Raw genomic sequence first — 16,460 nt, 5'->3', positions numbered from 1 at the left:
CCATTGCCAATAACACAATACCACAGGCTGTGTAAACTAAGAGAAAGGAGGTTTGCTTTAATTCATGACTCTGACCCAGAGCTTATATGTGGTAGCAGTCTTTTTTTCTGGCACTGTCCCAAGGCAGCATAGGGTACCACACAGCAGACAAAAGTAATGTCCATGTATCTTCTGGTCTTTCTTTTTTAGAAAGCCACCAAAACTTAAACACTAGGCTCCATCCTGATGACCTTATTTAATCCTAATTCTTTCTACAAGGGTCCATTTCTAAAAACCATAGTTGACTTAAGATTCCATATTATGAATACCCTACAATGAGGATTAAGTTCAGTATAAGTCTGGAGAAAACAAACCACATTAAAACCATACCAGATGGTAAATGTGAAAAGAATCCAAGAGCCTTGTGAAGCAAATCTGGGACATTTTCCCACCAAAATAAAGACATACTGAATCGTGACCATGGGAAAAATGGTACCCAAGTCCTTATGAATCACAGATAATACACGAGCAGGTTCTGGGGCTCCCACTTCAGTGATGGGCAGAGTACTACAGTCAGTAGCAAACAGCAAAGATGGGTTAAGAGGAGTCATCACCACTGAAGGAGACTTGCAAGACACTGGAAGCTAGGAGGAATAAATGAGTCGAGCTCTCCACACAATAGATGGGCATAATGAAGGGCTGCAGGACTATATCCACACATCACATATCGGCAGGGCACTGGAAAAGGATAACTAAGCAAAAGGAACGGGACTGGACTGATGATCCAAATAAATACTGATCTGAATGGTTTTCACTCATATTGATGGTGGCTGACAACTCTGATATACTAAAATTGAATCATACACAGTTGGCTATGAAGTGGGACAAACACTGAACAGCAAGGTCAGGGCTTTCTTCCTAAGCTCTGGCCAGAATTACTCTTGGGCTTCAAACCCTTACCAGTGGTTGGGAATGAAGCCTCATATGGAACTTAGCATGATCTTTGCAAAGGTGAGGACCCACTTGGTCTAATAAGCATGGCTCTGATGTGGTGTCAGACCTCCAAGTAGCCTAGAAACCCTGCCTTAATGAGGCTTGCATCATGTGAAGCAATAAACACAACTGTCCCTGACAGCATTGTGCCAGGTAGTTATGCCTCTTCCTCCATAGATGCATCCCTAGGAAGCAAGTGTCCGCCCGTGAAAGGCAATCTAGCCTTGTAGCTGCTTCACCTGGCAGCACCTGACAGGCTAGAAATGTAAGGCCATCTTTCAGAATCATGGTCCCTCTACAGCAAGAGTGGTCCCTTACTATACTTTACCTATCTTTGGGACCTTTATGCTGAGCACTGTGGCTATTCTTTTGCTCTGTATTGTTTTGTACATGCAATTCATGTAAATTCTATGAAATGCTAGTCACTGTGGAATTATATATACATTTTGAGGATGCAGCCTCTCTGCAGGGACAGAAGACACCTGACCTAAGCTGTGAGTCTATCAACAAAGAATATTTCTAAATAATTCTTTTAAACTAGGGAAGCAAGTGCTCTTTCAGCCACATCTGCAGCCCTCTAAATGACTTTTAAAAAATATTTCTAGGCTGGGCAGTGGTGGCACATGCCTTTAATCCCATCACTTGGGAGATAGAGCCAGGTGGATCTCTGTGAGTTCGAGGGCAGCCTGGTCTACAGAGCGAGATCCAGGATAGGCACTAAAATTACACAGAGAAACCCTGTCTCAAAAAACCATAAAAAAAAAAAAAATTTCTAAGTTTAGAATGGCAGAAAAATTCTGGAGATAGCTGCACAATAATGAGTATCTTTTTCTTTTTTGTAGACTTATTCATTTATTATGTATATAGTATTCTGCCTGCATGTATGCCTGCACACCAGAAGAGGGCGCCAGATCTCATTACAGATGGTTATGAGCCACCATGTGGTTGCTGGGAATTGAACTCAGGACCTCTGGAAGAGCAGCCAGAGCTCTTAACCACTGAGCCATCTCTTCAGCCCTAATGTATCTTAATGCCACTAAAATCTGACTTAAAATGTTAAAATTTGTTGTACGTATTTAAGACAATTAAAAATAACTCTAAGAAATCAACAGGATGAGGACATTTAAAGGCAGATTGATAAGAGCATGAGATCAAATGAATTCTCCATTCTGTTTAAATCTGTGGCCACAAACTAGCAGAATACAGCCAGGAAGAAGATGATGCTCCCAGGATACAGTAGCAGGCAATCTGTTAAGAATCTTTATTTAGAGCCATACTCAGACTTGTGCCTGAAGACGCAGAGGGAATAAAGGGAATGAGGGAAGGACTGAGAAGCAGCTCCTGAGGTGCAGACTCAAATGCATGCCTCACCTCTTCCTCCACCATGGCTCGCTTCTGGGCGCTCCAGCTGTAGTCAGGGTAATGGGAGATGGTTGTGGCACTGCCAAAGTCACACAGCTTAATGGTCCCCTGGTTACTAAGTAGTAAGTTTTCAACCTGCAAAATGCCAAAGGATGGTTCTTATGAACTTAGTGTGTACATGGAACTTAAACCTCAGCAAAGACAAACAGGAATATGAAATCAGTTCCTTAGAAAAAACCCTCTGCACCAAGGTCCAGGTTGCCGGTTGCTAGGGGCCATTACAAAATTTCTTAAAGTTAAAACCACCTACCCAGCAAACAGAAAACCTAATGAAAGACAATGAGCCTTCTGAAATGTCAGAAGATAAAGAATAAAACACGCTACTTATATCTACACTAATTTAGGAATAAATCTAACAAAGATAGACAAAAGACTTCTTGTGCAGAAGGCCTTAAAATAATTGTTTTGTTTTAAGGAAAGGGTCTTACTATGTAGCTTTGGTTGGCCAGAACTCACTATGTTGACCAGACTGGTCCTGAACTCATAGAGATCTACCTGATTCTGCCCCCCCCCCCACCCGCCCCAGATGCTAGATTAAAGGCAAGTACTACTACACCCAGCCAAATTTAAATCCATGACTCATAAAATTACATGCAATCCTAATTCCAGTCAATTGCTCTACTGGCATCCTGTTCCTCCTCCTAGGCACATTAAGTATCCTCTACATTCACCAGAGTAGAGTGTCTCAACACAGGTCAGCCAGCCACCTACTGTTCCTAGTCTGGTTCTCTGCTGAGTCTATCAAGTAGACTGTCAAGGGAAAAGTGCATGTACTATCACAGGCTGGCAAAAGGAAGAACTATGGCCACAAACTAGCAGAATACAGCCGCCAGAACACCCAGAGTTAGATTCCTGTACCCTCCAACCACAGAGGACACTTGTTCCATGGATGAGCCAGATGGGACTATTCTCAGGACACAGGCCAGCAGAGTTAGCTACAAACAAGGGAAGTAAAACAGATGTGCCACATTGTCCACAGTGGAAGGATACATAATGAGAAAGTCCCACAATGCACATTCTGTGAGACAAGACTACATAGAAATACAGGTGGATCTAAACATAATGCTGAGCAAAAAAACAGGCCCAAAAGAATTCAAATGACACCCACCAGCACAGAAAACAAACTGTAGCATCAAGGAAACCAAGGACATGATCACTGCAAGCAGGCAGTGACTGTGGCACAAGTCACATACGCACACAAGAGGTGTAAAGCCATTGAAGCTCCTGTTTCATAGCAAGAAGTGACTGAGTAGCCAGCTCTTAGGGCTCCTGAAGCAGAAGCTACAGGCTTCACCTGTGTAGACACTCAGTAGGCAGTTGATCAATCCTCCACTAATTTTATTCTTTATGTTCATTTTTTTCTAACACACATCCACCTACCACCACCAACAATAACATCTACCATACTATCTTCAAGCTTAAATAAATAAACAAAGTATTAAAGAGGTACATGTATGCTACAGCATATGTGTGGAGGTTGGAGAACAACTTTTGAGAGCCAGTTCTCTCCTTTCCTCACATGGAACCTGGGAATCAACTCAAAGTTGTTGGGGGTGGTGGTTTGAATAAGAACGGCCCTATGGGCTCATATATTTGAATGTTTGGTCTCTAATGGTGGAACTGTTTGGGAAGGGTTAGGAGGTGTGGCCTTTTTGGAGGAGGGGTATCACTGGGGATGGGCTTTGAGGTTTCAAAATTCTATGTTACTCTCAGTCTTCCCCCCACCACCACCTCTGCTCCAACTTGAGGACCAGGATGTAAGTAAGTTCTTAGTTTCTGTTCTAGCATCATGCTTGCCTGCCTGCCATCATGCTCTCCACCATGATGGTCATGGACTCACCCTCCGAAACTATAAGCAACCCTCTCAACCAAATGTTTTCTTCTATAAGTTGCTTTGGTCATGATGTCTCTTCATGGCAATAGGAAAGTAAATAAGACATCAGGCTGGACCAGGTGGTGGTGGCGGCGGCGGCGCACGCCTTTAATCCCAGCACTCAGGAGGCAGAGGCAGGTGGATCTCTGTGAGTTCGAGGCCAGCCTGGTCTCCAAAGCGAGTTCCAGGAAAGGCACCAAAACTACACAGAGAAACCCTGTCTCGAAAAACCAAAAAAAAAAAATAATAAAATAAATAAATAAAGACATCAGACTGGGTAGAAAATGCCTTTACCTGCTGAGCCACCTCACCAATCCAGTTTCAGATTTTTTTTTTTCTTCAAAAAAAGACACAATAGGGGAATAAACACTAGGCTATGGCAATATAACTTTAACGGTTTTGTTCAATAATATACTAGGAACTCCAGTGAGCCAAATATATAAGCAAAGTCAAAATGGGGGTGGGGGGGCAAAATAAAAAGAAACTGAAGAATCAGGTGCTGGTAGCTGTAAATATTCAACTTCATTAATAACAGGAAAAAGTGAAATAAACTCATATGAGTATACTCCTAAGCCAGGCTCCACAAGTTACATATAACAATTCAGACAGGCAGGTGCCACCCTCAGCTAGGCTATGGTACATGCATCCTGCCTACAGTTGGAGATACACAACAGAAGCCTTTCCATGTAAGTGACTCCCCACCAAGGTCAGAACTGCACCTGGATGGCCACAATTCTGTGAGAAAAGGCAACTGAGAAGCTTAGAATGACTGGACAATAGCTGAGCAGAAAGCACTAGGCTCTGACCAAGCATGGGGGGCACAAAGACTACTAGGGAGTTATCCCAAGGTAGGAGAACAGAGTGTGAAGACATGCAACCAGCAATGCAACCCAGCTGGTACCTTGAGATCCCTGTGGATGATGGGTGGTTTCTGCCTGTGCATGTGCTGCACTGCTCTGCATGTCTGGTAGAAGATCTTCAGAATGCTGTCGCAGGACAGAGGGCCTTTACATTCAACTCTCCTGAGAAACTCCACCAGCTGTCCTAAAGGAGACAAGTGAATTTAGTCACCCTGGAGTTGAGAATGCTATACTCCATTTGTTAGCAGGTTTGATCTGCCTCTGTGTATGACAGTCCAGGTAGGAGTGGCGTTTCTAAGGCCTTAGTCAGGGTGCATACCCAATCTGTACCACTCTAGCCATCCTTAAACTTCTGTAGGAAGCCAAAGAAAAGGGGCCCCTATAACTTTGGGTATAAGGACCACCCCTGTTCCAGGGAAGGTAAGGGCAGGGGATGGCTTAGGACATCCCTGGGACAAAACAAGAAGCAAAAACAAGCATATGAGAAAGCTTTGAAGGCAGGGGGAAAAGTTCTAGCAGTTAGCAGAGGCAGTGACCAAGGTCACTGAAAGAATAATCACAAAGCAGAAGCTCTAGGCTCATATCCACAGCACAGCAGAGACAAAGCAGAAACCCTGACCCTCACCACAGAACTATATCCTAGTAGTTCAGAATTACATCATGTTCTGCTGGTAGCTTCCTTCTGGCTCCTAACTCTTGCAGGATTAAACAATTTCCTGCTTCTACCATACTTGATTCTCAGAATCTATAAAACCCAGGGGAACAGTGATCCTACAAAAAATAGGGACCCTGGTGAAATGGGCAGGCTCCCAGGGGCAGGGGTAGATATGTCCACCTAAGCTCTATGTCAGACTGATCATAATGTTAACTTTAATTGGCCCATTCAATAGTTCATTCTTGGAAAGAATTAAGAGATTTTTATTGTTTTGAGACAGGGTTTCAAAAACTTGGCCACCCTCCTGCTTTAACTTTCTGAATGCTAGGACTGTATGCATATGTCACCATAATAAGCCACAAGACTTTTAAAACGTATTTATTTGGGGGCTGGAGAGATGGTTCAACAGTTAAGAGCATGTATTGCTCTTGAAGAGGACTTGGGTTTGGTTCCTAGCATTCACATGGTGGTTCACAACCATCCGTAACTCCAGTTCTAGGGGATCTGATACTCTCTTCTGACTATCACGGCACTAGCACACATGTGGCACACAAACACACAGGCAGGTGAAATTGTCATACACACACACAAATTTTTAAAAAATATTTATTTTTTATTTCATCTTTAAAAAATTTAGGTGGGTATATATGACAATGCACACAGGGAGGTTAAAGGACATTTTGGAAGTTGCCCTCTTTTTAACCATGTATGTCTTAAGGACTGAATTCAGATGGTCAAGTGTGGCGGCAAATGCCTTTACCCACTGAGTCATTTCACTGATCCTTAACAATTTTATTTTTAAATTATGTGTGTGTATGAATTTGTATGAGTGCAGGTGTCTCACTAAGGCTAGAAGAAAGCACTGGATCCCGTGGAGTGAGAATTACAGGTGGTTGTGAGCCACTTGACAAGAGTGCTGGGGTACAAACCAGGATCCTCTGCAACAGCAGCAACACTGGTAACTGTGGAGTCATCTAACTTATACTTTTGAATTTTTTTTTTGAAGCCTCTAATTTGCTTAGTAGCTAAGGATGACTGAACTTCTGATCCTTCTCTCTAGCTCTTGAGTGCTGGGATCACAGGTGTGCCTGGTTTTTTTGTAGTGCTAGCAATCAAACCCAAGAATTCATGCATCCTAGGAACATCTTCAGTTTTCAAGTATTTTTACAAATAATCCACATGTGACAGAGCAGGAACTGCTAAAAACAAACAAACAAACAAACAAACAAATAAACCCTCTTACTTTACTCGGAGAAAGTTTAGCCTATTCGTGACAAAGTCCGGATTGAGGGTTTACAGTGGATGCAGCAAAAGAGATCAACTTAAAGAAAAGGTCCATGGCTCAACCTAAGACTTCAAAACTGCCTTTAGTGAATTCTGCACTTGCTCTCACAGGGAGGGGACTCCCTAACTTCTCAGAAGTTCAGCAACTCTGCCCCAAATCCAGGCAAGCCCTGTCCAACACAGAAGTGTTCACCTTTAAGCACCTGGCTGCTTATCTATGTCCTCCCAAAGATGGACTCTGGGAGACATCCGCCAATTCATGTTAGTTTGTCAGCTGTGCTGGTTAGTTTTTAGAAATTGTCTCCAATAGTTTAGCCCATAGACAAGTCTGCAGGAACATCTATTTTTATTATTACATTTTGTATTTATCTATTTATTTTATATCCCAGCTGAAGCCCTACCCCCAACCCCACAATCCCCTCTTCTTCTGTCTCCATCCAGAAAAAGGCAGGTCTCCTATGAGCATCAAAAAAATGTGGCATATCAAGTTGCTTGTAGTAAGACTAAGCACCTCCCCATGTATTAAGGCTGGACAGTATGAGAAGTAGGGTCCCAAAAGCCAGCAAAAGAGTCAGAGACAGCCCCTGTTCTGAGGGGACAATTTTTTACAATAATGTTTGATCCAGTCCACTGTAGGTGGTGCCAACCCTGGGTTATATAAGAAAGCAAACCAATAAGCAGCATTTCTCAAAGGCTTCTGTGTCCAGTGCAGCACCTAGGTTCATGACTTCAGTTACTATCCTGACTTCCTCAGAGATGGAATGTGCCCTTTCCTACTCAGGGTGCTTTTGGTCATGGTGTCTTATCATATCAACAGAAACCTACTAGGATATCAGCTCACCCCATTGTAATGACTTTGGATTACCAAAAAGGAAACGCAGATGCTGCTGGTTCAGTGGGTTAAGTGCTTGCCACATAAGCATGAGGACCAGAGTTTCAATCCCTAGAATCCTCGTAAAAGTTGAGTGGGTGTGACAGCCTGCAACAAATCCTAGTATACAGTGGGTAGAAATGAAATCTCTAGAATAAACTAGGTCCAGTGGCACTATTAGGTGGTGTGGCTTCAGAGTGCATATGTACTTGTTGGGTGAAGTGTGTTACTGTGGGAGCGGGCTTTGAGGTTTCCTATGCCCAGTGTCTCAGCTGACTTTCTGTTGCCTGCAAGATTTAGGACTCTTAGCTAATCTTCCAGCATGTCTACCTGCATGTCACCATGCTCCCCACCATGATGATAATGGACTGAATCTCTGAAACTGTAAGCAAAAAATAAATAAAATAAAAAATTAAATATTTTCCTTATAAGAGTTGCCATGGTCATGCATGGCATCTCTTCACAGTAATAGAACCCCTAACTAAGACAGAAGTTGGTACCAGGGACTGGAGTACTGTTGTGACAGGTCTGACCATGTTTTTGTTTGGAGTAATATGGACTTTGGGACTGTGTATTAGAAAAGCAGTTGAACATTTTAAGTGCTGCGTAATGGGCCATACTATTAGGAACATGCAAGACAGTGAGTGGTGCTGAGTGTGTGATTTGATGAGGTGTGGGGTGCTCACTCAAGAAGTTTCAGAGGAAAAGAATTTTATATGTTGCCTAGAAATCATTCGTGATATTTTAGTGAAGAAATTGGCTGCCTTTCACCCTTGTCTGAAGAGTCTGCCTAAGGCTGAAGTGAAGAATTTTAGATGAACTCTATTGGCAGAGGAAATCTCAAAACAGCCTAGTATAGAGGCTGTCTGTGGTTATCCATGGTAACTCTAATGAAGACTTATAACGAAAAGGAGCAAACTGAACAGGGTGAATTACAAAATGTAAATTTTGAGGAGAAAAAAGGCACCAGGAAGTGGAACAGAGCTAAACCCTGTGTTCCAGGAGATGGAATAAAGGGAGTGGTGACCTCAGGGCAAAATGCCACCAAGCTAAACTTCCCACTGTGAAAGAAACTAAAGAAGAGCTTAGAGCTGGGGCACATCTTTAATCCCAGCACGAGAAAGGCAGAGGCTGGCAGATCTCTAAGTTTGAAACTAGCCTGGTTACAGAGCAAGTTTCAGGACAGCCAAGCTTAGGCAGTGAAGGTCAGAAAGCTAGTGATGATGTAACTGAATGAGGGGGCTATGATCCAGCCCCAGCAAGTAGCAGAACTTGGCAGCTTCAGTCACGTGGTTCTGCCTTTAGAGTTAAGGATAGAAAAAATGGTTATGGAATCTGCCTCTGAGCCTAAAGAAAGCCTCTAAGGCCAAGCATGTATCAGGGGTGTCTCTGAATGGAGGTCCAGGAGAGAGGTCATCGTGGGAAGCTGTGAACTTGAGGCCTGGATTGCTTTGGGGAACCCAAGGTGTTAAAGAGACACCAGATACCTGCAGAGGAAAGCTGCTAACTGGGAGTGGAACCAGCCCAAGAGAAAGAACTGTGTTGCAGTCCACAAAGCTGAATGGAGTTGGAGATCCGAAGAGCATTTTGACATCAGATATGGAGATGCAGAGTTTGGAGTTTGCCCGGCTGGTTTTTGGTCTTGCTTTGGTCCCTATGTTTTGGAATGGGAATGTATAACCTGTGTTATTATATGTTGGAAGTTATGTGATCTGTTTTTTTTTTTTTAATTTTATAGGGGATTACAGTTAAGAGATTGTATGAATCTCAGAAGAAACTTTGAACTTTTAAATATTGTTAAGACTGTGATAGACTATGGGGACTTCTGAAGTTGGACTAAAGGCATTTTGCATTATGATGCTGTTACAAGCTTTTGGGGGCCCAAGAGTGGAATGTGGTAGTCTGAATGTAACTGGCCCCCATAATCTCATAGGGAGTGGCACTATTAGGGGGTTTGGCTTTGTTGGAGTGGGTATGGCCTTGTTGGAGGAAGTGTGTCACCGTGGAAGTGGGCCTTGAGGTTTCCTATGCTCAGGAGACTGCCCATTGTCTCAGCTGACTTCCTGTTGCCTGCAAGATGCAGGACTCAGAACTACTACTCAAACACCACTCTACCCACATGCCACCATGTTATGATGATAGTGGACTGAACCTCTGAAACTGTAATCAAGCCACCTCAATTAAATGTTTTCTTTATAAGAGTTGCTGTGGTCATAGTGTCTCTTCACAGCAATAAAAAAACCTAAGACACTTAGGATGAGCCCTTAACTGATTATACAATACCAGTGGTCAGCCCTGCTTTTACTTTTTCAATGAGCATATATGCTCTTTTGTAACGGAATATAGCAGGAACAACAGGCATCCATGAAGACAAAATGTAGCAGACTGGACAAATCTGCCTCTTACACTGCCCAGCACAGGGACAGTGCTTCTCTGCATCCCAAGAGTTCTAAGCTGGAGGCCATAACACTAGAGCAGGCACCTTCCTAGCTTGTAAAGAAATGGCCCAGAGTACCTAGTCCCAGTTCCCAGACTGGAGCTGCAAAAAAAAAAAAAAAAAAAAAAAAAAAAAAAAAAAAAAGTCACAAGAAACAGACTCAGACTGACTATAGCTAGGGAACCATGAAGGATTTTGTTTGAGGCTGGACAAGATATTAGAAAGGCATCCTAGCTAATCATACACTGTATACTACATCCAAGTTAAGAGTCAGATGTATAATTTGAGCCTGCAACTTTAACAGAAAAGGTCCCTGCTCTCAGACAATCCATGTAAAAAATAATTTCTGGTCTTGAGTGGGAAGGAGTGACACAGGCCTGTAATCTCAGCTCTCACAAAGCCAAGGCAGAAAGACTTATTCAAGTTCCAAGCCAGCCTTGGCTAGAGTGAGCCTGCCTTAAACAAACAACCAAGATAAAACCACACACACACACACACACACACACACACACACACACACACACACTTCCTGGTCTTGATGTTTGCAGCTTGTCTTTAAAAGAGAGAGAGACAGAGAAAGATAGAGAGAAGCAAGACTATTGAGAAAGATAAATCAACTATCAGAAAATGTTATAAACTGGCAAATCTAATGCATCTATCCACTGAACTTTTATGTTTTCATTAAATTTAAAGCTTTAGAATGAAAAAGTTGAATAGAAACAGAGGAAGAGTGGATGGGGGTATGGTGTGAAAGTGGGAGGAGAGGATAGGAGGGGAGGGAGGGGAAACTGCGGTCGGGATGTAAAATAAATGAATACATTTAGTAAAAAAAAGTTGAGCAAACAGAGTTTCTGTACATATGTCAATTGAAATGCAGTTAATCCACTTTTCTCCCAACACTCACTGCTCCGGAGGACACATAAGCAGCCACTTGTACCACAGTTTTCCCTCAGCATAGGCACCACACACTCCAGACCACACTGGGAATGGCATAGCATTTTGGAAGACATTCATTAGTAGAGCTCTACGATGGAGTTTGCTATTTTTGAGTGGTCAATTCCACTTAATAGCCAGAGTGTGGAGTTCAACTCCCTATTGTTAGGATTACAGGAGTGCAATAACACATCCAGGAAGGGAGAGACTTGCCTCAAGCATTACCCATAGTCACTCAATGCAACCATTCAGTCCCTAGAGATCTACCTGAGGTATGTCCTATCCTCTGGCCTACCAGTGGATCAAAGAGTCTTCCTGATGCTTTCTTTGGTTTGACCTTAATAAGGCCATATGCCAACTAAGGGCCTCCTCCATCCCTCTCAAAACAAAGCATTATTTGCACTACCTAAGGACATGCCACTTATGCACCTCTGTTGATCCTTTCCAGTTTACATATGAGAACACTGAGGCTCTATTGCATACCTGCTCATCCTGTTTCAGGACAAAGACATGATAAGACCCTGCTCTTCAGAATCTATAGCCTAAGGTCAGGCATGGTAGCATACACCTTTAATCCCAGCTCTTAGGAGACAGAAGTAGGTAGGTATCTGTGACTTCAAGTCTAGGCTGGTCTACATAGCAAGTTCCAGGCCAACCAGACCTACATAGTAAACTCAAAATATACAAACAAAGAACCCACAATCCACAAAGGACACACAAAAGCATATTCCAAACAACAAAACACCAGTGGATAGTTGACTGGTTCTTTCAGTCAAGACTGATGTACTTTTAGAACACCTTGGGAGTGTTGCTAAAACTATTCAAACATGTCAGAAAGCACTTAAACTTCAAGGCACTTTACCTTTACAGAGCTCTGTAAGCAGGAGGAACTCAGCCTGCCCAGTATCCGATTCCTCTTTTCCTATGGATGCTGCAGAGCAGAACTGGACAATATTGGGGTGGCCGGAAAGTTTTTTCTGCATGTTTTGTTAAAGAATAATATGAATATGTATGTCCACCACTCTCTGCACTTAAAAATAAACATTCACAAGTGTTAAGAAACCAAAATCACGATACTGAAATACTGAAAATACCCAAATGGCCTTATGCCTCAGCACATATGGGCATCTGAACAGAACGATGAGGGAGGGCAAGTGAGGGCAGTGAGGAGGCGAAAACTGAGGCAGGGAGCTAATGGAATGCCAGCTATGCGCAGGCCAGAGAGACAGGCAGAAGACCTCCAGGTGCCACAGCAGCAAGGTGTCAGAAGTGACTGTGTCCACTCAAAGCTCAGGCAGCCATTGGGCTATCAGATAGCACAGAGCCTAAAAAGAAAAGGAAGAAAGTTCTATCTGCAGTAAAGACTATGCCTTATCATGTGGGAGAAAGAACAGGCAAGAAAGGTCCTGTCATGTACAGGGTGAGGAATACTAGCAGGGTGCATACTGAGGCCCACCGATATGGTAGCATCCATATAGTTCTTGCGTAGGTCATCAGAGAAGCAAAGTGGGACTCTCCTTATGATAACTGACCCATCTGTTTGGCATGGAAACCTCAAAGGCTGGAACAGCAATCCACTTCCCAACACCTAGGAAACTTCCACTTCAACAATGAGAATGAGTAACAGAAAAATCCTTTGCATGAGAAATGTCTATAGGAAATCTGGTAAAAGCAAAAGGCTGATTTTTTAACTTCTCACAGGAACCTCCTAGTAACTATGTCAAGCCTGATGGCAAGTTAGTGATTTCAATAACTCTCAGTCCCAGGAAAAGGATACCAAGAAGCAAACTTCCTGAATGATGGCTCTGTTCTTTTCCTCTTCATTGGATAATAATCTCTGTCAGGGAATAGCACACAAGAAGATTGAGGACTGTTTACCTTCTGCTTAACAGATAAAACACTGTGGAGATTATAGGCAGTTTCTGGGGGACACTGAGTCTCAGGGAGCATACCATTTACCTGCATTTGAACATGTGATCTCACAGAAGCTTAGAAGACTTGAATGACCTTTATATTCCAAAGACCCAAGAAAAAGTAAAAATAGAACAGAATAAAATAAGAAAAACAAGGATATAGAGTATACACCTAGCAATAACAGGTATAGCAAAAAAAAAAAAAAAAAAAAATGTGGACTTCCAAAACCAGCCCTGGTCTAAGGGTCCATTGGTTATGCCCCACCCTTGCCAGGAAAGGACTCACCCCCCTCCCCCGCCCCCCGCTTGCCTATCAAAGCAGAGCTGGGCCTACTGCTATAACTGGGCATCAGGATCTAGAGGCCCCTTCCCCACTTCCCACCACATTATTTTACTTATATACAGACGTGCTGTGAATGTATCTGATAAGTGGCTTCTGAACCCCTCAAATTCCTGGCCCTTACTTTAACATGTGGAGCAGAATGGATGGAATCCAGAGGGTCGCTCCTACTCCTCCCTCCAGACCAGACCAGCACTCCAGGTAGGATAAGAAGCTACCAAGAGCCGGGCGGTGATGGCGCACACCTTTAATCCCAGCACTCGGGAGGCAGAGGCAGGCGGATCTCTGTGAGCTCAAGGCCAGCCTGGGCTACAGAGTGAGATCCAGAAAAGGTGCAAAGCTACACAGAGAAACCCTGTCTCGAAAAACAAAACAAAAACAACAACAACAAAAGAAGCTACCAAGAGCATTCTCAATGTAAGCTGGAGTATGGGCGTAAGGGTAATCCCCGAAAACATGGAGAAGACAAGGATTAACAGACTGAAACTGACTGATACACATAGAAAAGCAGAGATGTATCCTTGAAAATAGCTGAAGATATCTTTACAATAAACTAAAATCTCCGTAAAATGACCGTCATTAGTTATTACCTTTAATGCATACTCTCTGCCACTTCCCAGATCTTGAGCTTCATAAACAAATGCGAACCCTCCTGAAAAAAAAAAAATTGTCAGTCAGTGCTATGACTTAAACTTAGAAATACCTTTACTAAATAAAATATAAACCAAATTTTGACCATGGATAGTAATTGCTTCCTACAAAAAGACGGCAGCCTAATTTCTGTGTCATAGCCCTTACACCTTCTGCTCAGAGATAGGGAGGGAAAGTGTAATTCAGATCAGCAAACAGAAAGAAACAGGAAATCTGCAAACCCAAATCAAGTACCCTGAAAACAAATAAGTAAAACTGATTAATTCTATCTGGGTTAGCAAACATCAAAGAAGGCTAATGCAAACAGAAAAAAAATGTCACCACCCAGAGGAAGAAAGTAGATTATGCTGCCCTGACATCCAAAGAGGAAAAAACTGACCAATATCACTCATAAAGATGGACCAAAGAACTCAGTCTTGCTGAGAAAACATGGTCTTGCTATGTTGGCCCTGAATTTATATTCTCTCCCTCAGCCTCTCCAATGCTTCATTTAAACAGACAGTCCCATCATAAAATTTGAAACTGCCAGCAAACCAGGATTAGAAAGAAACTCCCTCAGTCTTAGGAAAAGAATACCCAAAGGACTAGCAGCAGCAGAGGCAGTGGTAAAACAGGACAGGAAGAAGGTCAAGGTGCATAGTCACATCACTGACACTCAATGCTATACAAGAGCCTTTTGCCAATGCAATCAGACAAGAAAATCAAGGCATCCAGATCACAAAAGAAGTAAAGATGTTTTTATTTGCAGATTAAAGTAATCTTCCAAGTAGCAAATCTGGTAAAATCTCAAAAAGAAAAGAACAGAGAGCAAAGAGAGGAGGAAGGAAGGGAAGAGAAGAAAACAGAAGAAAAAAGGCAGACTGGCAAGATGGCTCAGAAGATAAAGGAACTTCCCACCAAGCCTAACAACCCAAGCTCAGTTCCCAGAATCTGCACTGTGGAAAGAGAGAAGTGATTGCTGCAAGTCATTTCCCTGACTACATGCTAGCCATGACATCCCTCTGCCCTCCCCAAGAAAGAAAGAGAAGGGAGGAACAAATGAACTACAACTAATTGAGGAAGGCTGTAAGATACAAAAACAGGATACAAAAGTCAGAGGCTGGAGAGATGGCTCAGCAGTTAAAAGCACTCTTGCTCTTGCAGAGGACACAAGTTCTGTTCCAAGCAGCCACATGGATGGTCATAAACTTCCTTTAATTCCAGTTCCTGGGGATTGGATGCCTCTTCTAACCTCCACAGGTACCATAGATGCACACAGTGCATACATACAGGCACAGTCATACACATAAAATAAATTAAAAAAAAAAAAGGCATCCAGGTCACAAAGGAAGTAAAGATGTTTTAGAACAAATTCCAACATAAGTAGAAAGCTATCTTGCTTTATGGTTCTGCCTAACAACAACCTATTTCACACTCCAGCGTTAATAAAAACTATGACAACAAAGCATGGTGTTCCATAAACGCCTCCTTGAAAAAACCTGATAGGAGAAATTTGCCTACAACGAGAATATTTATTTATTCATTTATTTAGATACATAACAATATATTTGACTATAGAAATTTTTCTCAAGCCCTCTGGGAGCATCCCATGACATAAGGTCATGCCCTGAGTCATCTTCCAGAACTTGAAGAATTTTGAAGCCAAGAGCCTTCCTTATCCCAATGGCCCATGGTCTACAGCTGCTGTTCAGGAAACTTGTTAAATAATCTATGTAAAAAACTACAGATTTCTTACTATCTTAATTCAGAAAAAAAAAAAAAAAACTTAAAATACCACATTAAGTCTAAAAGGAAGAAATCTATGGCTTATAATTGCATTGGTTATTTTTATTCTTGTCTGGGCCAGAGAGCAGACAGAATGAGCTGCTCTGCACAGACAGTAGCTGCCCACACTTCCTGGTTTTTCATCCTGCGTTCTATGTGGCCTGGGTAAGCTTACTTTACACACATCTCCCTCTCCTGCCAATCAGGACCACCTAGCACCAGAGCCTGCCTGATGCCCCAGCCCCGACAGGTACAACCTAGTTATCTTATGCTGGCCCCTTCTATAGAAGCGGTCCTCCCAGCTGCCCTAGAACTCACATTGTCTACTGTACTGCCCCAGCTCCAAGCAGCCTCTTCCTTCTAGTATCTGAACATAAGTCTTCTTTTGCATTCCATCTGAAAAGAAACCAGGTCTGCCTCTTCTCTTCCTCTCTCCCCTCTCAGTTTACAGACTGAATCCAGGCCTCATACATGTTAAGCAAGAG

At 42.7% G+C, this 16,460-nt stretch overlaps 1 protein-coding gene across 8 annotated transcripts in view; it reads right to left on the bottom strand.

Moving 5' to 3' along the window:
* The window catches only part of Gak (cyclin G associated kinase), a 64,101-nt gene that overhangs the window by 45,587 nt on the left and 2,054 nt on the right, over positions 1–16,460 (bottom strand). For 3 of the 8 annotated variants that reach the window (XM_036200518.1, XM_036200520.1, XM_036200519.1), the window contains exons 2-6: positions 14,151–14,212; positions 13,085–13,144; positions 12,170–12,284; positions 5,169–5,311; positions 2,344–2,469 (exon numbers count right to left, since the gene is read on the bottom strand). In XM_036200518.1, the coding sequence (XP_036056411.1) occupies positions 2,344–2,469; positions 5,169–5,311; positions 12,170–12,284; positions 13,085–13,144; positions 14,151–14,212 (506 nt within the window). Of the gene's footprint in view, positions 1–2,343; positions 2,470–5,168; positions 5,312–12,169; positions 12,285–13,084; positions 13,145–13,266; positions 13,315–14,150; positions 14,213–16,460 lie in introns of those variants that run through there. The other 5 variants (XM_036200524.1, XM_036200523.1, XM_036200526.1 and 2 more) reach the window with 5 other exon arrangements.

This window comes from Onychomys torridus, chromosome 10 (assembly GCF_903995425.1).
Source record: "Onychomys torridus chromosome 10, mOncTor1.1, whole genome shotgun sequence".
NCBI classification, from domain to species: Eukaryota; Metazoa; Chordata; class Mammalia; order Rodentia; family Cricetidae; genus Onychomys; species Onychomys torridus.
Note: the sequence above shows the minus strand (reverse complement) of the source record. Positions and strands in the feature narration are given on the sequence as shown.